We start from the raw sequence: 23,895 nt of genomic DNA on the forward strand, positions 1-23,895 counted from the left end.
TGTAAATATAATTCTAGCTTTTCATGTATTAAAATTATATACAAAGTCTTGTGAACCAGCGGTCTTTGTGTATCATATAATCTGACTTTTCTTGAAATGTTTACATGGCTTTCTGTTCTCTTATTGTATATCAGGAAATTCCTTTTATATGATAAAGACGTATTGTTTACATATATTCTGGCTAAGTGATATCTGGACTTTTTTTTTTAACGTATTAAAGTACTTTAAATTCTCAATAGCCAGATTGCCAGTCTGTTTCATATTTTGTTCTCAGTTCATTTTGTTAATTGAAATTCTTAACTTCCGATAAAGAATACATTTAATTTTCCTACCACTGATGGTGATCTTTCCTATTCAGTCCTTAGTTGAGAAAAACTGCCATCAATAAACATTTTGCTTCACTTTAAGGATTACAAAACCAATAAAGCTCATTATAAAAATTCAAACAGAAGAAATATATGGTAAAAAGTGAAACATCTCCCTTCACTTACATACTAGCTTTATCTCGCCTCTCTTGAAAAATTCCAGTCTCCCCAACATATAAACATATATAACTTACTGTGATACTGATTTATGCTTTCTTCTTGTTGCTATTCTTCCTCTCCCATGTAAGAAAGTATCAAGACCATTTCAACTCTCTTGCCTTAGGAAATGTTTATGTGGGTGAAGCAACAGAACATGAGGAAAATGGCTGAGCTGTTTCCTTAGGAGGATAAAACCTTAAACCCTCGTGTGTCTAGCCTTAGCAATGACTTTTCAGGATCAAATACTTGGCTTTAAGAGACCTCATGCGTATGGACAATAGGTGTCTCAAGGTGAGTGAGCACTGGATAATGGAGGGCCTCCCCTAAAGATACTGCCCTTTGCAAGGGGGCCCAGACTGGCATGATTTGGAATGAGGTAAAGCAGCAAATGTTAACTAAGATTGAATATCCTATCAGCCCAATGGGTAGGGGAGTAGAATTGGATCAAAGATTATCATATAAAATATTTAGATATATCTTCCATGCATAGATCAGTTTGTGGAGAAAGATTTATAACCATTACACACATACATCCCTCCATTTCTGGCAAAACAATACAGGTAATACCTTCAATGTCTTTAACTTTACATTTTATTAAAGGCTTTTACACATGCTCTACAACTTGATCCTCACACAACAATTTCACAAGAGTATACTGTAGCAGAGGCTGAGAGTTATCCAAGAATACATAATTATCAAGTGATAGGACAAATATTCACCAAAAAAATCTGGATTCCTTTCTCTTATATTTGGTATGTATATACTCAACACATATAAGCCTGACACCCTTATCTATGATATGTATATATGTTACTCTTAAGGCAAATTGCAGCCATAAGGGCTTTAAACATGAGTGATACCATGTATATTCAAGCCAGGGCATTTAAAATTTCAAGAAGTTGAAGGTCATTAAAAGCTTAAGATAATTAGAACACTGCACGAACTGAGTCTTCTCTGAGGGGATTTGGACTTTATTAGTTAAAGTCTCAGTCTCTGTCTCTCTTCCTCTCTCCTTCCTACCCTTTCTCCTTCCCTCCCTCTTCAAATTTACAGTTTATAGCTTCAAATAAAAGGGGAATGAAGGGACTTCCACTTATGACCAACACGGCCAAGGTGGAACAGGGACCAGATTTATTTTTTGACCTGAAACAACTGAAAAGGTGGGCCACATATATATTTTCAGATATTGGGCACTAGCAGTGCAGGAGAGTCATCCCTTAAGAAGGAGAAGCAAATGCAGTGAGCTCTACAATTGCCCAGCTTACTGTGTGAAGAGTTTCAAGGCTACAGCATGGAGACGGAGACCCAGATGGAGCTGAAGGAGGAGACAGAGTTGGGAGTCCAGAAAGTCAAGGAGCTTCGAGTTCACATGACAGAGTACTGGACGGCTGCAAGACTGCCAGAGATCTTCAGAGGGTCCCCCTCAAATCTTCAGCAGAGTACTAACCAACAGATTTGTGTAAGGCAAGTATGAACTACCTAGAAGGAACAGAAGGAATGATCACTGAGGCTCAGAGAGGACTGGGAAAAATTTGAGTTCCCACTAGTCAGAGTGTAAAACCTCACAATCCAGTGAGTATCAGCTAGAGTACTCAAACACGTGTTGCTTGAATGGTGGGGCAAAGTTAGTCCTGGAGCAAACACTGCTCTAGTACTACCTAAGAAAGCTTAAAAGGAAGCCTGAAAGGATCAAAATACTTCTAAGTACTTTCCAAGTAACTTAATTGCATTCCATGGCAAAGCTCATAAATATTTATAGAAATGCAAACCGATCTAGCACTTAACATTGTAGAATTCACAATGTCTGAAATCCAATAAAAAATCACTAGGCATATAAAGGAAGCAAAAAAATTTATCCTTAATAAAAAGAAAAATTAATTGAAACAAAGTCAAAAATGACAGAGATGACAGACTCAACAAATAAAGATATTAAAACTGCTGTTAAAACTATATCCCATATATTCCAGAAGGTGGAGAAAAGACTAAGCATATTAATTATATGAATTCAAGAAATTAAAAAAAAGAACTTCTAGAGATAGGCAATATCTGAGATAAAAAAGATGGGATTAATGACAAATAACTGCAGAAGAGAATATCAGTGAAATTCACAACAGGAATAGAAACTATCCAAAATAAAATGGAGAGTGAAAACAAATTTAAAAAAAGAAAAAAATAAGTACAAGTAAGTTGTGAAACAACTTCAAATACTCTAATATAAGTATAATTGAAATCCTACAAAAAAAGGGACAGGAGATAGGCAAACAAACATTTGAAAATGCAATGGCCAAAACGTCTCCAAATTTCATGAAAACGATAAATCCACAGATTAGAAACTCAAGAAATTCCAAGCACAAAGAAACTGGAGAAAACAACACCAACGCACATCATAATCAAATCGCTTAAAACTAAAAATAGAGAAAATTGTAAAAGCAGCCAGAGGATAAAAGATTAGAACAACAGTAGAAAAAATGCAAACTAGAAGATGACAGCATAAGATCTTTAAAGGAATGAAAGAAAGAAAACCCTGTCAAGTTAGAATTCTATACAGCTCTCAAAAATAAAAACAAAATAATACTTTTTCAGATAGAAAAATGTTGAAAGAATTTAACAGCAGCAGACATGTCTGTCATAAATGTTAATGTATTTCAGGCAGAAGGAAAATGATACCATATGGAAATCTGAAGCTATATTAAGGAATGAAGAACATTAGAAAAGGAAAGAGTATGGGTAAATATAAAAGACTTTAAAAAACTTAAAAAAATCTCTTTACAGGATAATTTAGCATTCAGACATAATGTTATTTATAAACAGGGACTAGATGGATTCTTTCACCTGAAACAAACAGAAAACAAAAACAAAACAAAACAAACAAAGGCAAAGTACTGGAGATAATGTTTTTCAAAGCAGCATACATCAGGCAATGAAGGATAGTGATCACTGAGAGAAGGAAAGGAAACACGGTGAGCCTTATAATGTCCCTAGCTTACTGCCTTGAGAGAGTTCCCAGACTGCAGAACAGAGAGGAAAAATCCATGCAGAGCCTGGTGGACTCCCTGAGTTGACATGCAGAGCTAAGAGTCTGAGTAGATGATGTTGGCTAGAATTGAGAGGACAGAGTACCAAAGAGTAAGTTTCACAGAGACAGAACTCCAGAGATCTAGAGATGGTCCACCTGGAGTATTCACAGAGTAAACTATCTGGGGCCAGAAAGAACCACCTAAAAAGATTAGAAGGAACCCCTGGGATAAGAAACATGAAAAACTATACCAACCAATATATGTCATAATCAAATTGCTCAATATCAGTGACAAGAGAAACTCAAAAACAGCAAGAGTAAAAACACATACCAGATATAGAAGAACATATTATTAACAGGCTAAAGAGAATAATTTTATATTATTAATAACTATAATATAATAATAAATTATATCATTAATAATTATACATAATTTTATCCCTTGTTGTGGAAAAAGCATTTGATAAAATTCAACAACCATTCATGATAAAAACTCTTAGAAAACTAGGAATAGAGAGGAGTTTCATTGACTTGATAAGAACATCTACAAAAAACCCTACAGCTAACATATTTACTAATGAAAGACTGAATGCTTTCCCCCTAAGGCTGGGAACAAGACAAGGATGTCTGCTTTCACTGTTCTCATCCAGCATGGTGCTGGAAGTTCTAGCCAGTGTAATAAGCAACGGAAAGGAAATACAAGGACTTCATTTGGAAAGGAAGAAATAAATTGATTCCAATTTGCAAGTGACATTTTCTTTGTAGAAAATCCCAAGGAATTTACAGAAAACCTCCTAGAATTAGTAACTGACCTAAACAAGATCATATAAGACACCCACACAAAAAACAACTGTATTTCAATAAGCTAGCAATGTACACAGGGAAACTGTATTTAATAATACAGTACCAATTATAATTCCTCAAAAAATAAAATACTCAGGTACAAATCTAACAAAACATGTACAGAACTTGTATGTTAAATGCTACAAAAAAATAATGAAAGAAACTACAGAAGACCTAAATAAGTGGAGTAATATATCATGTTCATGAATTGGAAGATTCAATATGGAAAGGATGTCAATTCTCTCTAAATTGTTATACAAATTTAACACACTTCCTTTCAAAATTCCAGCAAGATTTCTTGGGTGGATATAGATTAGTGTATTTTAAAATTTATATGGAAAGGAAAGGAACTAAAATAGCTAATACAATTTTGAAAAGGAGAATAAATTAGGAAGAATTAACTGTACCTGACTGCAAGAATTACATAACTATAGTAATTAACGTTATGTGGACAGACACAGAGATCAATGGAACAGAACAGATAAACAAGAAACAGACACACAAGCAACAGACAACTGATTTTTGATAAAGGTACAAAAATAATTCAATGGAGGAAGGATAGTTTTTTCACCAAACAGTGCTGGGCAACTTGGTATCTATAGGCAAAAACATAAAATGAATGTCAACCTAAATCTCACACCTTATACAAAAATTAACTCACAATAGCTCACTAACACCAAAAGCATAATCCATGAAAGAAAAAGTCAGTAAACTGGACTCCATTAAAATTTAGAACTTTTGCATAAAAGGACCTAAGAAGTTGCAAAGACAAGCTACAGACAGTGAAAAAATATTTGAAAACTATGTAACTAACAAAAGACTCACATCTAGAAGATATTAAAAGAAACTTTCAAAACTCAACAGTTAATGCAAACAAAAAAGAAAATCCAATTTGATCATGGGCAAAAGACATGAAGAAACATCTACCAAATAGGATATAGAGATGGCAAATAAGCTTATGAAAATAGGCTCAAAATCACTAGCCATTAGGGAATGCACATTTTGACCACAATGAGATTTCATTATATACCTATTAGAACAGCTAAAATAAAAAAAAATAGTGAAACTACAAAATGCTGATGAGGATGCAGAGAATATTTATCTCTCCTGCCTTGCTGGTAGGAATATAAGATGGCACAGCTACTCTGGAAAAGTCTGGTAGTTTCTTAAACATACACTTATTATACAACCCAGGAATCACTCTCTTGGGTATTTATCCCAGAGAGAAAAAAAATTACGGCTAGACAAAAATCTATACAGGAGTGTTCAAGGCAGTTTTATTCGTAATAGCCAAAAAAAACTGTGTTTTAATTGGAGAACAGTTTAACAAACTATAATACTGAATACATTCATGTCATGGCATACTACTCAGCAATAAAAAGAAGTAAACTATTGATGGTTGCAACAATTTGGATGGAGTGAAAAAAGTCAATCTCAAAATGTCACATACTGTATAGTTCTACTTCTATAACATTCTCACAATGTCCAGTTATAGAGATGGAGTACAAATCAGTGGTTGTTATGGGTTAGATGGTGACAGAGGAAGGGACTGATATGACTATAGGCAGCACAATGGGCCTCTTTGTGGTCATGGAACAGTTCTGCATATTGATTGTAGTGGTGGATACATGAATCCATGCAGCCATGTGAAAAAATGGCATATAACTATACACACACATTGTACCAATGTCAGTTTCCTGGTTTTGACATTATACTATAGTTACGTAAGATGTAACCATTGGGCGCAGGGTACATGGGACTCCTCTGTACTATCTTTAACACTTCCTGTGAGCTTGTAATTATTTCAAAATTTAAAAAAGTTTATAAAAATTATATGCTATAAACCCTAAAGTAATCATTAAAATAAAAGTACAAAGTATCATAACTAAGAAGCCAGCAAAAGAACACATAATCCAAGGAAAAAAGGGGGAGTAGAAAGAGAGGAATAAGGGAGCAAAGAAGAAGAGATGGAATATAGAGAAAATAAACAGCTAAGATGGTAGCTTGAAATCCAAACATGCCAACAATCACATTAAAGTGTTCTAAATAATCAATTAAAAAGCAGGGATGACCATACTGGATAGAAAAGGAAGGCCTAACTGTGTTCTGCCTGATGGAATTGCTCTTTACAGATAAAGACACAAATAGGTTAAAAGAGAAGTATGGAAAAAGATGCTAGGCTAAAGGGAGCTGGAAGGACTATATCAATATCACACAATGAGTATTTCAGAGCAAAAAAATCTATCACGGATAGAGATGATCATTTCATAAAGAAGAAGAGGCCAGTTCATCAGGGGAACATAATAGTCCTACATGTTTACGCATCTAATAATGGAGCCTCATAGTACATGAAGCGAAAACTGAGGGAATGGCAAAGTGAAACAAATTCAGTTATACTTGGAACTTTCAATATTCCCCTCTCAATAATTTATAAAACAAGCAGGCAGAAAATCAGCAAGGATATAGTAGATTTAAACAAGGATATCAACCAACTTGATCTGACTGATATGTAGAGAACACTCCACCCAACACTAGCATCATATATATTTTTCTAAAGTGCACACAAAACATTTACCAAGATAGACCATCTTCTGGGCTATAAAACAAGTCACAATAAATTTAAAAGGTTTCAAGCCATACAAAGTATGCTCTCTTGACCCACAATGGAATTAACTTAGACATCAATAGCAAAGATCTCTAGAAAATTCCCAATATACTGAAACAAAATAACACAATTTTAAGTAACCCAAGGGTTAAAGAAGAAATCAAAAGGGAATTTAGAAAGATTTGACCTGAATGAAAATGAAAACACAAAATATAAAAGATCGTGGGATGTTACTAATATAATACTTGTGGGAAGATTTATAGCACTAAAGGAGTGTATTAGTTGAAGAAAATATAAGAGAAAATCTTAGTGACCTAGGATTTCTTAAGAATGCTTAAATATGACATCAAAAGCACAAAGTATAAATGAAAAAAAATGAATAAACTGGACGTCATCAAATTAAAAACTTCTGCTCTTTTGAATTACACTGTAAAGAAAATAAGGCAAGCCACAGACTAAGAAAAAAAAAAAAGGTAAAACATCTGGCTAACAAAGAATTTCTATCCAGCATATATAAACAGCTTTTACAATGCAAGCTGTTACAATGCCCTAATAAAAAATGGGCAGAAGATCTGAATAGAGATATCATCAGAATTTATACAGATCACAAATAAGCATATAGAAATTGCTTAACACCATTAGGTTAGGAAAATGCAGATTAAACCCACAAATTGTTACCACTGTATACCCACCAGAATGGATAAAACTGAAAAGACTGGCCATACTGAGTGCTGACAAGGATCTGAAGAGCAACTGGAACCCTAGGACTGGAGCAGAGCAGCAATCTGGTCTCAGAGAAAGGGAGCTCCACTGGGACCAGAAGGTCTGGATTCCAGTTTTTACTCTAGAGGCTTTGGGAAAGTTTTCAATCCTTCTATCCCTATTATAAAATACCAGTAACAACTACTCAGTCTACTTCATCAAGCTCTTGTGATGGTCAGGTGAGGTAACGGGAAACTACTCTATAAATGTGGGGTACTAATGTTATTCTGTCAAAAACTACACGAGCATGAATATCTCCGGAAAGGCAATTTAAAGAAAGTGACAACAAAGATAAAATAATATCATGTTAAAACTTTTCCTGGTTTCTCATTGCCTTTATTTAAGCTAGTTTAATTACTTTCTAATATTTCAATATTTACTTACTTACAAGGCCTTCAAATATTTATAAAAATGTATCTGCCAAATAATACACAGATGTTTGCCTAAATTAACGTTATACTACTCTCTATGGTGCTAAGCATTTCAATAACTAATAAGTCAGTAAACTGCTGATATTTTTTAATATTTTAATTATTGTTTATCAAATTAGAATTTGGCAGTAAAAATCACTTTTCATAAAGACATTGCTTATATATTAACAAATCAATCTTGACTCATTCAGTCTGGCAGCTTTGTAAGAATCCATGACTTCAGTTTTTCTAGCTCAGCTTTGCTTAACTCATGGTAAACACCTGGGAAACTATGAAACTTTGTCCTCACGCCTAGAGATTTTAATACTGAGTTTGTCTCTTCACCCCAAGAATGAAGAACTAACTCATCTGCGGTACCATGACACTGAAATAATTCAGGGAGGACACCATCACTTTTCTGAAGAGCCTAGAGAAGAGAACATAAAAATGGAGAAGTTTAAGAAATTCATTTAAGAACATTATTCTCAGAAATCAGAGGGACAGAAAAACTCCAATTTAACCAAAGCTTCAATATTTAAAAGGGGAAGAAGAGGCAGTGGTAGAGCTCTCTGAGGTATATACTGATGGGCCAGGACCAGGAGCTTAGCTGGTTGCTGGCACCACTGGAGCTGCAGCTGTACGTGATCTGAATTTACTCCGTAGAGGACTGTCTCAAAAATGGTCAAAGCATTTCCCGCAGAAACCTTGTGTCTTGGGAAGACAAACCTCTTCACATGGAGTGGAAAGAGGGAGGAACACAGAGCTCAGGTACAATCAAGGAAAAAATAGCATTCTTGTTCTCATTTCCATACCTACTGGTTCTACTTCTGGTAATGAGGCTGCAGCACTGTAATATGCCATACTCATGAATCAGGGTATTGCTGAAAAATAGGTACCAGCCATGTAACTGATTCTTTGGTTTGATTATGTTCATGACATAATAAGCAAACCTAGTTGTAATCATCTATATTTTTAATATGTATGCAGGATACATATATAGCATACACATATTTTTTTATCCTTTTCTCTTTGACACTTTGCTTAACAATAATCTCTGTACAAGGCACTTCCTAAACATGAATGACCAGCTGGAATTTACCAATATAACTAATTTGAATTCCCAGGAATGCTCTGTGAATCAATTGTTATTGTGTAATTATCAATGTTGTTTTAGTTTCAATGTGTGAATGTCTCATTTTTTTTTCTGTTTTGTTTTTAAAATCTGGAACTTACCTGGTAAACAGCAGATGTCTTATTCAGAAAACTAGAAAGAGCAAATACTCCTGCCACATCCTGATGATTTCTGTATGCTAAATGCATTGCCATGCACCCTCCCATAGAAAATCCTCCTAAAAGAAGCAAAAATTCACTTGTCAGAAAAAGCAGAATATATGTAACGATAATTTAGAACAAGATATAGCTATGCCAATCTTCCATAAATATTTGGAGACATAAAAGAGATACAATGCTAAAGAGAAATTTAGCCTACTTTAGATCTCATGGAAAAAAACCTGCTATGAGTAAATAACACTGTTCTATCTATGCCATCACTGGTAAAATAATTTGTTATAAAAGGAGCTAGAATTGAAAAAATAAATTTTGGTCATCAAGTAAAAATATTTATTATATTTCAAAATATGAGTCATAGCACAAGTGTTATTTATTTAAACTTCTAGTGTCTACTTACATTTTGTTTATACTTATAGGAGTCCTCACACTGCAGCTACAATTAATAACATGCACCTTTCTGTCTTACTTGCCAAACTACAAGCTCCATGAGGATTATATTTCTAGAGTCTGCCATATAATAGATGCTTAGTGATCTCTGAATTAGGAAGGATGATCAAAAATTTGGTGAGAAAGATAAAACATCTTTGTATTATAATATTATTTTGAAAACTGACTTGTGATGGTATAATTCAAACATAGGTACCCATATGTCCTTTTAAAAAAGAGTTTGGGGAAAAAATATTCACTTGACAAACTTTTATTGTCTTTTATGTGCCAAACACTGTCACTGGAGTGACACCAGTCACCAGAGATATGCAGATTAAAATACCTGGACCCTTCTGTTCAAAGGCGAAAACCAACACAACACAGAATATGGAGGTAGGGACCTGACCGTGACATAGCAGAGAGGATGGCCCAGCTTCAGCTTAGAGACTCGGTGTGATATTCCCCAGCATGACTGAGAGTTAAAAGACATCTCATGATTTAAAAGAAATCCATATGTTAGAGATAACAAGGCTGTAGGAACACAGTTTTTATTTTTTGGAGAAATTCAAGAGCTTGAGTTATATTTTTTGCCAAATGTACCTAAGTAACATATTAAATGGGACTAGTATGACTGAGGAATTAAACATTTACTTTAATTTTACCTAGTTAAAATTTGAGTTTCAATACATGTGGCTAGGGGTTATCATATGGGACAATGAAGTTCTAGATAATCTAAGTTGCACCAATGATGGAAAAAAGCTTTAAATTTCATAAATGGAGCAAAATGAAATTAATGTTCCATAAAAAACATAATGTGGCTAATATCATTAAATGTGATCTTTTAATGTGATCTTTTAAAAAAATCATACAAAGATAAAATGTGAATAAAAATAGACCAGTGAGCAAAAACATATTTAAAAATTATTATAAAAGCACACCTACTGAGACAATTTTTACACATTAAATGCACCCACCCCATCACTGCGCTTTTATTGACTAGGGTAACTTAATCACTTTATGGGATTTCCGAGCCCCTCGGGGGGACCAGCCTCACAGCAAGAACAGCAACAAGAACAGCAACAAAACTAAGAAAGAAAACACTTTCCCACGTATGAAATGCCATTATGAACAAAGGCATCCTTGAGACATTTAACCTCATGTTCAATTCTCCTAATTTATAATGAAGAAAAATGTACTCGTTGAAAACTCATTATTTTAAGATTCAATCTAAGTTCCTTGTCCATTTATAATCTCGTGAGGTAGCCTGCAATTCCTCACCAGCGATCTTTGACAATACAGTCACCTTTAACGTTGCGGACACCGGTGTGAAAGGGACTTTATGTATTTTTTTCTAATGGAAGAAAATTTAACACAAAAGACTAGTTATTTCAATTTTCATCTAAGTGTTTAAAATGCAATATAAAATATACTGCTCAATAAGTAAATACCAATGAGTAAACTCATTGTAGGTAATAGTTATGATGTATATTTATAGTCGCTGGTGAAGCATTAAAATGTCAAGAGTTAACATTTCAACATACATTTAAGATTAATAGGCTGAATAAAAAACATGTTAAAAAATAACCTAGTTTTTATGAACTCTTTAAATTAAATAAAACAGTAATAATGTATAAAAACTGTACTGGGAAAACTAAGCTAATCTATCTGAAAACAAAGTCTGGGGGTGGGGGGGTGCGGGGGGGAGGCAGGGAACTTACAATTCAAGTTTACCGTCAAGTGAATGGGATTTTAAAAATGGAATAAAATCCACCCTCCAACCAAATTGCAACAATTTTTCCACTTTATATATAATTATTTTTCAGAATGAACTGTGGTAAAGTCTCAAAAATTTGGGAATATATAAATTATGCCCACCATATTTGTATATTTTCTCTCATATAAAATTGACAGGGTAAACAAAATATTTATCATCTTCTATGGAAAGCTATTAAAACAGCAGTCCCAAGCCTTAAAAGTTCTGATAGTTGTTGCTGAAGAAACGTACATTATTTAAGATATATATATGTTAAAAGAAAGTAGAAGGATGCTATCATTCTCCAGTTCCCTCCAAGAGCTTCAAAAGAAACATATAATGTCAGGAAAGTCAGCCTGGAAATTGTGGAGCTAGGTTTCATCTTGGTAACTACAACTATCCCTTCATTTTAATTTTAAATCTTATTATAAAATTAATATGTGAATATATGCCCACTGTGTAAAGTATTTCCACCACACAAAAATAAAGAAAATGCGTTATCCAAAATCTCACTACTCACATATAATTTTGACATGTTTTTAAAAATTCATTTTAACAGTTAAACTCACTCTATATGTACAATTTTATACCTTACTTTCATGTAATACTGATTTGAATGTCTTTAAACAGAATTACAAAATTCCACAATTATTTTTTTACTCCTTGAACACATACTAAGTATACTAAGTACCTTCTAAATGTATGTATATAGTATATAATGGTTACATAATAGTCAGTTGTATTAACAGACCATTACTCCCTTAACCGCTTTCCTCATGATGGGTATTTAGAGCATCATAATGGGTATGTAGAGCATCCATGTAAATTATTCAGGTGTAATTCCAGAAGCACTTGATTATCCCTGCTTCAAAATTCTAATAATATTATCAGAGAACATGAAAAACTATACCAATAATCTGGTCATTATCATTTGTCAGGTTCTATACATCCTAGATCAAAGTTAAATCTAAATTATGTCAGTTTTCTCTTAACAACAAATTATCACCACCTAGTGGTTAGAAAAAGGAATCTCATTATGGTACAAAGTTCCTAAGTCAATGCATAGGATCTGGGTTCTAGTCCCAACTCTATTTTAGCCAGCAGTCTCTTTGAACTTTAGTTTCTTCTTATCTGAAATGAGAATAATAATTTCCTACTTCACCTATTACAAGGGTCAAGAAAGATACTGTATATGAAAAAATGTGTATAATTTAAACACATTATAGTGTCAAACTATATTCTTAATAATTTTTTCAGAATACAGAATCTGAATCCAGGTTTTAACAATAGCTATGTTGCCAAATTCAGAAAGTAATTTAAAAGTCACTATTTTATTGCCTGTGTTTCCCCTAATTTTTACCATACCCTCTGTAGAATCATGTGTGGTATTATTATATAAAAATAAATAAACTTTCTTATACCTGATCTTCTTAACATGCATAGTAAGGATTCACGAATGTCTCCAAGGAACACATTTAAAGCTTTTGCCCAGTTCCTCCTTTCTAACCAAAGTTTATTCTTTCCATTAAGAAAGAAATATATTTCCATTGTTGAAAACAAGAAAACAAAGGATTTTTCTTAGCTAAACTCGCAGTTGACTGCAATGTTCTTTAGTGTAATCTTACTCATCCTTTGTTTCCAAAGTCGTGAAACACTGTACGTGTTGGTCTTTCATCATTCTACTGGATCTATTGCATTTGCCATCTTCCTATTCCCCCGGACTTCAGACTAGCCAGCCTCCACAGTGTTGTCAGTGTAATCTTTTTAAAATGCTCATCTGATCATGTCATTCTCTGTATATAATTCAATAATCCTGGGAGTTGAAGCGCATATCAAACTAGTAGTCCCTGAGAGATTTTAATGTGTCCCTTGTTTTCTTTCATGAATGTGTTTCCCTATTTGTTTACCAGTCATATTCTCACTCATTCTTTAAAACTCAATTGGAGATTATCTCTTCTAAGAAGCAGTTCCTAGCTCCCCCCAAAATCGACTTGTTCTTTAGAACACTTTACTTCTGTTATCTCCCTCATTATACTGTAAAGCTTTTGATAGTTTTTGGTACTCCAGCACTTATTAACAATTTGGAAATTAAATTTAGTATGAGAAGTTTCATTTTTGACCTGACTAAGCTGTGTAAACTACCTAGAAAAGGTGGTATATCATACTCTATAAAAACATTGTTTTTAAACTAAGTTTAATATAATATCACTAATCAAAACAAAACCACAGAAAAAGAATGGGCTGCCACCTATGCAAATATAGAGAATAGTTTTGTTTACAAAGCTATATTTATTAAAATTACAATCTCAGAGAAAAGGGTTCCATGAGGACACAATGTGTGATATTAAATCTGAAATTTTATCACATATTAAACAAAATCAACAAGGGTAACAATTTTGTACTATTATCTCTATTTTTTCCTTTTTTTAAAAAAAATTATTTATGTTTGGCTGTATTGGGTCTTCACTGCTGCCTGCGGGCTTTCTCTAGTTGTGGTGAGCGGGGGCTACCCTTCGTTGTGGTGCGTGGGCTTCTCATTGTGGTGGCTTCTCTTGTTGTAGAGCACGGGCTCTAGGTGTGTGGGTAGTTGTGGCGTGTGGGCTCAGTAGTTGTGGCTCGTGGGCTCTAGAGCACAGGCTCAGTAGTTGTGGCACACGGGCTTAGTTGCTCCGCGGCATGTGGGATCTTCCCAGACCAGGGCTCGAACCCATGTCCCCTGCACTGGCAGGCAGATTCTTAGCACTGCTCCACCAGGGAAGTCCCTTTCCTTTTTAATCTTGTAATTTTTCTAGTTTTTCCTCTTATAATTAATTTTTTAAAATAACCTATGTTGTTTGTATATGTGTGTCTAGCATCTCAAATGCACTTTGCTTTGACGTCCCACTAGATCCCTCCTTCATTAAAATGTTATATCATTTAAATCTTACTTAATTTAAAATGTTCTATAATAGACACTTGACAAAAGTATTAAACCAGTAGAAAAATATGAAGCAGTACTTCTGTTTAAAGAATCTATGAGCAATGAAAAAGAAAGAGGGAAGCACAGCACGTATACTACTGAGAAAAGAAAACAGCTGGTAGGGAAGGAACAGTGAGCTCCCTAAGTCTCCATAGGCAGCACTGGTCCAGTACGGCCTTTCTGTTGTCTGGAGAGACCATGGGGAAGGTGGTATAGAGAGTGTTTAATAACAGCAAGAAAATTTCTTCAACATTACCTGCCAGGCATATTTCTAAGTGTTTCACATGAATTGACTAACTGAATCATCACACCTCTGTAAGATAAGTACTATTATTATCATCCACACACAGAGGTTAAGGAAACTCATATACCTACAAAATAGTGAATCTAGGATTAGAAACCTGCAGTCTGAGTCCAGAGCCCAAGTTCTTAACCATGTTATACTGCTGTCAGTTGCACTCATGCATTTGCAATTATGATATTCACAACTCAAGAAATGCATGTACAAATATTTGAATACATAATGATATTTTGCTTCATGTGCCATGTTTTCAAATAAGTGAGAAGTTCAGTTAGATCAATAAGACAAAAAAATAAAAAACAACTACAAGAGAAAATCCCTATAGGACTAGAATGCTATTTCCTCTATGCATCAATAGCTAATCCATGTAAAGAAAAAGGAGGTAGTAAAGTAATGTTTTGTCATAATAAAAGAAGGTCAAGAATCACGTGTATTTTGGCACACTTGTTTAACTCTACAGAAATGTAAGTGAAGATTTATTTTCATTGACTGCTTAAATAACTAAAAGTAAAGTAACAAGGACAAACAACCTTGGATCTGCACTTGTCGTCTATTTCATATCCCAAGCTAGGAAAGAGGCTTTATAGGAGTTCATAAGCTCATCTCACAAATTCTAAAAAAGCATTTTTTTCTTTCCCAATTTTTATATTCATAAGTGTATATAAATATCCTATTATACGCACTTTGTAATAAATTTCAAATTTTATAATTTTATAATAGTTTATAACCCTTCCAAAATGAAATTTTGTTAAAAATTCAGTGGAGCTTTGATAAAACATCGACTACATTACTGATTGCTTTATAAATAAGATCATCTTTTAACAAGGTTCTCTTGGTACTTCAGAAAATAATTAAAACCTTCCATGATATGGTAGAAAGAAACTAAAAAAAAATTCCAGATGAATCAAATAATTAAATATTTAAAAAATTATAGAAAAGCCAGAAGAACACCTATTTGAATATTTATTCAAGTTCTAGAGAAATACCTTCTTAAACTGAGAAATCATTTGGAAAAAAATAGACAAGTAAAAATAGCTTTCTTGTGTCAAAACATAAACAGAATTAAAAGAAAAATAAATTAAGTGCATATTGATTACTTTTGTTTACTTAATTTTAGCAAATATTTTTCAAGACAATATTATTCAGTGAGGTATAATAAGATGGACATTCTAATATAGGTGGGAGAAGTATCAACTGGTACAGTTTTTTCACAAAAGGAATTTGACAAGATGTATTAAGAATTTTACAAACGTTCAGTTAAATGGAAGAACCATGGGCTCTGAAATGAAGTAAACCCAGATTCAAAATTCTTATCAGCTCTCCGACCTTACAACAATCCATAACCTCTTTTCAAAGATGAATAAGATGAAGTAACTGATGGATACAGGGAAGGGCGAGGAGGAGGGATGGGGCAGGAGACAAGCATATAAGCAATTACAATTCAACGTGATACGTTCTTTAACACATATACATTAGAAGTACGATTTGTATGTTTTCTACGTTTTTATGTATGAAGATTTTATAATTTTAATTTAAAGCAATTTCTTACAGTACTAATATTTTGTTTTCCCACTGTCATTACGTGACTTCAGGATCTCATTACCCTATAATCATAAATTCAGTAACTGGTTTTCCCATACCCAAATTGTTATCTCTTCACTTACCCCTTCTGCCAGATTAATTTTCCTAAAGCACAGTTCTAACTATATGACTCAAAGACATACTTTAATCATCTCTCCTCAATTACCTACAGAATAAAGGATAAAAGGGGAACCAGAAAGTATTTATTGAGAGTGTAAAATGAGCCAACTGTTTTACAAACATCATATCCCAGTAAAATAGTATTTTTATAGTATCATTATTCCCACTTTGCAGATGAGGTAGCAGAAATTCAGTGTAGGCAATTAAGTGATGAACCAGCTAGGCAGTGGTGGACTTTAGATTCGACCCATTTTGGTCACTATACCATTTGCTCTTCAGGTTGTTAGTCCAGCTAACAGATCAATAGGCATTTTCCAGTCAGACAACAAACTTTCTGCTAAAGCCATCTGACATCCAGACAGATAAAAACAAGCACTATTTTTTTTTTACTTCTATTTACCATTCATATTACTCTCTATGTTTAGACCTCTACACTATAATAGTTAAAATTTTACTTATTTGCACATCTCAAAATCTCAAATGCCTCTGATACTTTCCTATTAAATTGTTCTCTAATAGCCCCAAATACTTATGACCTCTTTTCATCTGAATTCCTGTGATACTTAACTACTTAAGTCATCAATTTACAGATCAGGTCATGCTGCTCATTATAAATGTTTAGCTCTGTGCTAAGCGTTGCGATGGGTCCTGAGAAATAAAAATACATACAGATGATCATTCCCTTTGAAGAGCTGTCAGTTATATTGCTTTAGGGCAATCATCAAGGCTGGCTGGCCTTACAGTTACCATTTTAAGTACCTCATGGGCTCTTCTAGGTTGTAAGCAACTGTGGCATTCCTGTTCTATTTATCGGTGTGTCTCTTTGAGCATCTAACTTACTGCCAGACACACAGTACTTAGAAACTTAGAAAATATTTGCTAAATCATTGAATGACAGAATCTGTTACACATTCACATATTTTGAATTCTATCTTGTAACTGTTTCATGATGCCCTAGACTGAATTGGTGCCCCTTCACTATGCTCTTCCCAGTACTCCCATAACGTTCTGTATTTATCTCTATGACACAGATGTTAAACACAGAAACACAGAAATATAGAGTTAAACACTGATGAGGAAACAGAGGCCTAGAAAGGTGATGTTACTGCACTGGAGGGCACACTGCTTTTAACTAACAAAAGTGAATGCTGAAGCCAAGACAGAAAAATGTATTCCATCCATTATATCATATTGCTTCTCAACTCAATGAATAGTTTAGTACTTCAATAAACACAAAGGAAGTTTATTAATTTGCCCAAATCCTGTCTACACAGGATTTCAATGTACATTTTAATGTTATTTAGAACATGATGAAGATACTTAATTTGCTTTATAATTTCAACATTAAATACAACTCATTATAAATTAAATAGTTATTTGGAAATAACTCTTTAACAAAAATCCATCCTGTATCATTCACATTCTATACAGTTTATCTTATTTTTGCATGTATTATAAAATGGTTTATGTATTTTATGACTGCAGAAAAGGAAAGGGGTGTAAGTAGAATAAAGCTTATATAAAGGCATGCTATATCCCCTTGGGAAGAGAGATTGCTAACAACATGTTTAACAAAAGTTTATGAATACCTTATTCCTACAGTATTAACTCTGAAGAGTTTACTTTTCACGAATTTGCTGTTATATTTTGACTATGTACTCGAATTTATCTTAATTATGGCGATAGTGGTTTAAACATATAAAACTTAAGCTAATTAAAATAAAATGTTTTAAAAACTGGAATGAATAATCTCTTAATTGAAAATTAAAGTAGAAAGAAAATTTTAACTGCCATGGGAGTCTTAAAGTATGTTATTATTAAAAAGAAAATCATTTAAAGTTTCATTAGTTTTTGCTTATAATTCTATTACCCTTAAAATTCTTAATATGTAAAGTTTATCTGAAACTGTGAATAGGTCAAATGATATACAAAGTGCTTCCAAATAATGTTCCAAGTAAAATTCAATGTATAGAATTACACAAAAGTGAAAAAAATATTTAAATTCTCAACATCTAAAGATCTTACCTACTAATATCCTGTTCTTCTTGATACCACTTTTTACTTCACCATCAATCAAATCTGTAAGCACCTGACACATTACATCAATTGATTCAAGGTGTTCTGGGCAGTCATTAGATATTTGAAATCTGTCAAACCATACATTGGAGAATCCTCCTTTCAAAGGAGTATATGGCCTGTTTAAAACCAAAAAAAGAAAAAGAAAAAATTAAAATAGATGTTTTAATTTCTAAAAAATTAGTGTTTTGAATAATTACAATTTCCTCCAAGTTTTAAAAGTTAAATAATTCACATTAAAAATATTCCCATGCTGATTGCCTTAACTCTCCTATACTTACCTTGGTTCTATTAACATTTATTAATGCCAGTTCATCATCTTAGTTTCTCTCTATCTTTTAAGTTTCATAAATTCTCCAGAAAATCCCCATGAAAAAAGGGTAATTATTTATTGCGTGTGTATGTTATTTTTTCCACTCAATTTAAATGATTATTTAACTATTTACAGCTAAATAAATAATGTCTGGCCATGCAAAAAGTCAATGCCTCAAGAGTAGAAAATATGATTTACCAAAATGCTTTTCAAAAGGTGGTTAGTTTGTAGCACATAAGTATGAAGGCTACGTTAGTAATTTAAAGGTTTCTTGATCACACCCAGGTAGATTATCCTTAGAATAGGAGTCTTCAGTATTTTTGTTTTGTTTTGTTTTGTTAATCAAGAGTTGGAGCTATTTTATTTTTAAATCTTCTCAGGAACCTTGAAATGAGTTTAATGGGATACAAATAATCTTTGGAAGTGCTTATCATACAGATATTCCACACTGTTTGCATCATTTGGATCTCAAATTGGGTGCCTTGTTGGACTTAAAAACATTTTATGTGATAAGATGCCCTGAACTCAGTGTCTTGTTGAACAAGACTGATATTATAAGATGCTTTACATTTAAGTATGAGATGGGGTGGTTACAGTATTAGTGAATCTTGCTCTGGATGCTGTTATTTTAAGTATACATGTGTGTATGCACACGTTTGTGTGTATCCCAAGGTATTCCAAATATTCTGTTTTAATCAATTATAATGGGGTCAAGGGGTCCTGTATCAAGTCTTATGTTGGTAAAGGTAAATGAAGGGAATGAAAACACTCTTAGAGCTTCCTGTAGCAAACACACAGACGTTTATGGGGATATATAAGACACACATGGAGAACAATAGTTTTCCAAAGATGAGGAATAGAAAGTTTAATAAAAGATACAGCTTTTCACTTAGCAAATCTTGCTTTCTCCTCATGTGACCGTGAAAAAGTTTTATGTTATAAGAAGACCACAGAAAACACAAACAGTGACAAAAGTATACATTATAATTTGAAAGAAATCTAAACCAGTGATGACCACAGATGCAGGGTTTCTCCTAGACCAACACCTCTACTACTTTGCTCCATCTCAAATTTAGCTACATATACTCACCCTCCAGAGTCAGTGAAATAAAAGCATAAAATGTACAGCCAGAACAAAAAAATGGAGGGCTGAAAGACACCAGCTGAGATCTGAATGTGCTTCTTTGCATTTTCTTTAGTGAAAAACCAAGTGGAATCCTGGCAAACCCAAGGAGATAGAACTATTCAATTCTCATTCTCTCAACCACTGTAGCAAAAGGACTCTGCAGTCTGTGCAGATCCGACCATCAGAAACATCCAACTGTTAGGACCAAAGGGTGGTGCTGAAGGGAATAGGAGAACTACACAACTGTTGTTCTGTATTGGTCTTAACACTCTAAAATAAACGGATATCCACTTAAGGAGCCTAAAAGTCAACAGAAATATTTTGGAAACTTTCTCAGAGAAAGTGAAAGAAATCTGGAAACAAGGCAGTTGCTCTGACTCAGATTTAACAAGAACTCATCTTCAGAGAACCTCGTATTTACTAAAATATAATCGTGTTATAAACTTTACTTGGTAACATACTTTCTAAAATTTGAATGTATATTACAAATATCTCTGTAAGTCAGTACATAAAACCCTAACATTTTCTCCTAGTTTATGCACATGCATGAAATCTTGCAAATACAGGCTATTTTGTCTGTGTGTGTATTGTTTTGATGTCTTCCAATTAAGTCCTTTTTATTTTTTTGTTCAACTCTCCATTCCTCCTCTCCTCTCCCACCCCATTGTACATCCTGCCCTTCACATTAGGTAAACTATGTTAATGATCTGGAATGTTTTTCTTTGCACATACATTAAAACATGTTTCTTTACATTATAGTTTTTAGAGCATTTGCTTTTCAAAAATGAAATAAGCCTATTTGGTTTTCTTATGTGTGTCATACTTTTCTCCTTTAACAATACCTCATGGAAATCCTTTCATCTGATATAGCTCTTACCTATCCTTTTAAACAGCTATATAATATAATAAAGATGTTCCACAATTTAATCTGCCCTTCACCTACTAATGGGCATTTATTTGGTACCCAGATTTTAGCCACTAAGAACAATTCTGCATCAAACATATTCACGTACATGTTTTTACATACTGAGACTTTTATTCCTATGGAACAGAGTCTGTGAAATAGGACCACTGGATGGAGAGGTATGATTTTTACCTTAATAGATGTTTCAAAGTTGCTTCCACAAAGGCTATAAAAATTCACCTTTCTACAAGAAAGGTCTGAGAACATCCTTTTGCCCAACAGCCCTACCCTAATTACAACAGGTACTAACATACTTTAAAATATTACCATTGAAGGGTATCAACTATGGTTTTAAAATCAACTTTACTGAGGTATAGTTTACATATATAAATGCACACATTTTAAATACAAAGTTCAAAGACCTTTGACAATGTATTTCCATTATGATACAGAACATTTACTTTACTTCAGAAAATTCCATCATGCCCACTTACAAGCAAGTTCCATTCACTTCCCAGGAAACCGCTGACTGATTTCTATCACTATAGATTAGTGCTGCCTTTCCAGAACTCCACAAAAAGGAATTACTTATTCATAACGTTGGCTACTTTATTCTATTGGGGTTTTGATTTTTTTTATTAGTTTAGAACCGCATCTGTGTATTATTGCCATAGAGATTTTTCATTTGTATTTCAAGTATTTTTTTCAAATCAATTTCTGTATATTGACGTAATGTATTTAAAGTATCTATCTTTTTTTAAAAAGCCAAATAAAAGACTTTTACAATTGATATAATCTGTCCATTTTTTTTGTATTAAACTAAATTTCTGGGTCTTCTGATTTATTTAAGGTATTCTCAGTCCATACATTTTTACATATAGAATCCAAGATTTTCTTCTAAGGTTTTTTTTTTTTTTTAGTGGTACGCGGGCCTCTCACTGTTGTGGCCTCTCCCGTTGCGGAGCACAGGCTCCGGACGCGCAGGCTCAGCGGCCATGGCTCACGGGACCAGCCGCTCCGTGGCATGTGGGATCTTCCGGGACCGGGGCACAAACCTGTGTCCCCTGCATCGGCAGGCGGACTCTCAACCACTGCGCCACCAGGGAAGCCCCCTTCTAAGATTTTTGTTTTCATTCTTACATTTAAGTTTTGAATTTTTCTGGAATTTACTTCATACATGAAGTGACCTAAGGGTTCAAATTCATTTTCTCCCAAATGGATAGCCAGTTGTGCCTGCACTACTACAAAAAACCAAAAACTTTTCTCATAAAGGTGAAATTCTACCTTTGCCATATTATAGTTCTGAATTATCTAGTCTGTGTCAACCTAGGTAAATAAGAGAATTAAACCCTAATACCTAATAACATTTACTGTCTATAATGAATGGGCTTCTCTCCAAAGCATCTAGATTGGTACTAGTTCTGTTCCATCCTAGGCAAAAATCAAGAAAACGACAAGCCATTTGTGTGTTCTGTGATTCAGGTGGAAAATTCTGGTTGGGAAAGGCTCTATTTTGTTCCACTGATCTGTTTATCTACTCCTGTGTTAGGATCATGTCGACTGTATTTACAGTGGTTTTAGAATATGTTCTGAGGTGGAGTCAGGTGGGCCACCTCTCCCTACCATCATTACCACATGTCTTCCAGACTTGTCCTGCCTATTCTCAGATATCTAATCTTCTTTCTCTCTCTAAGAAATTAATCAAATATTTAGTAAATTCTTAAATAATTCCCCTTAAAAGTCCTTGTGGGATTTCAGGACTTCCCTGGTGGCGCAGTGGTTAAGAATCTGCCTGCCAATGCAGGGGACATGGGTTCGATCCCTGGTCCGGGAAGATCCCACATGCCGTGGAGCAACTAAGCCCGTGTGCTACAACTACTGAGCCTGCACCCTAGAGGCCATGAGCCACAACTACTGAAGCCCGCACACCCAGAGCCCGTGCTCTGCAACAAGAGAAGCCACTGCAATGAAGAGTAGCCCCCGCTCGCCACAATTAGAGAAAGCCTGTGCACAGCAACGAAGACCCAACGCAACCAAAAAAAAAAAAAAAAAAAAAATGTCTTGTGGGAATTAACATTTTATGACATGAATCTGGGAGGTGGGAAGATTTCTGCAGACTGTGCTCTTCCCAGGATCAGCCACATTCTGGGCCTTACCTAAGGCTTCTCCTGCCTCGTTCCCCAGGCTCTAAGTGGGTACACTGGGTGCAGCAAAGATAAAATCCTGCGCCAGCTCTCTATGGGGACCCCCACAGAGCCTAAATTCTCCCTCATTCCTGTAGGCCTTCTGACTTCAGAAGCTGCTTGGCTCAAGAGAGGTAGATAAATTGGAATCAGAAAGGGAGAGAAGACATAAAGCATTCTACCCTCCCACCTCCCAGAATCCCTTCTCAGGATTAACTTTCTTAAAGTACTCTGAAAATGAAAGCAGGTGCTTTCCATATAGCATTTATGTCACTGTTAGAGAAAAAGAATTCTCAAACTATTGAAATTGTCACTTAAATCACAGTGATCTTCTGAATGAAAACAATATACAACACTCATAGTAAAGCCTGAATTAGACTGGTACTTTTTTGACTTGTTTCTACTTTCCTTTTCATTTTCTTCTGTTTCTCTAAGGGTTTATTTGCCTGTCGAAGCACTTAAATAAGGATGATATCATAGGCTAGAATATGAATCATTCTGGGAACTCAGCCATTAATAGAAAAAAAATGACATTCACTTAACTTTTTGTCTTTGACAGTACCTTACTTAATTAGAGATAGATGCTCCATAGAATATAAGTTTTACTAATATAGTAGCCTTTTGTCCTCTCAGTTCTCTAAGAAAATTAATTCTGTTCAAAGGAGATAATAGGAAAAATGTGATGAGACAAAGAATAATTTTG

The 23,895-nt window shown here is 34.1% G+C and overlaps 1 protein-coding gene across 4 annotated transcripts in view; it reads right to left on the minus strand.

Moving 5' to 3' along the window:
* Positions 1-1,099: 1,099 nt before the first annotated feature.
* LYPLAL1 (lysophospholipase like 1) overlaps positions 1,100-23,895 on the minus strand; it is a 36,549-nt gene continuing 13,753 nt past the window's right edge. For 2 of the 4 annotated variants that reach the window (XM_004271026.3, XM_049706398.1), the window contains 3 exons: positions 18,616-18,785; positions 9,394-9,509; positions 1,100-8,587 (listed from right to left, as the gene is read on the minus strand). In XM_004271026.3, coding sequence (XP_004271074.1) covers positions 8,369-8,587; positions 9,394-9,509; positions 18,616-18,785 — 505 coding nt within the window. In that variant the 3' untranslated portion in view covers positions 1,100-8,368. The remainder of the gene's footprint in view (positions 8,588-9,393; positions 9,510-18,615; positions 18,786-23,895) is intronic. The other 2 variants (XM_033430455.2, XM_033430456.2) reach the window with 2 other exon arrangements.

This window comes from Orcinus orca, chromosome 1 (assembly GCF_937001465.1).
Source record: "Orcinus orca chromosome 1, mOrcOrc1.1, whole genome shotgun sequence".
Classification (NCBI taxonomy): Eukaryota; Metazoa; Chordata; class Mammalia; order Artiodactyla; family Delphinidae; genus Orcinus; species Orcinus orca.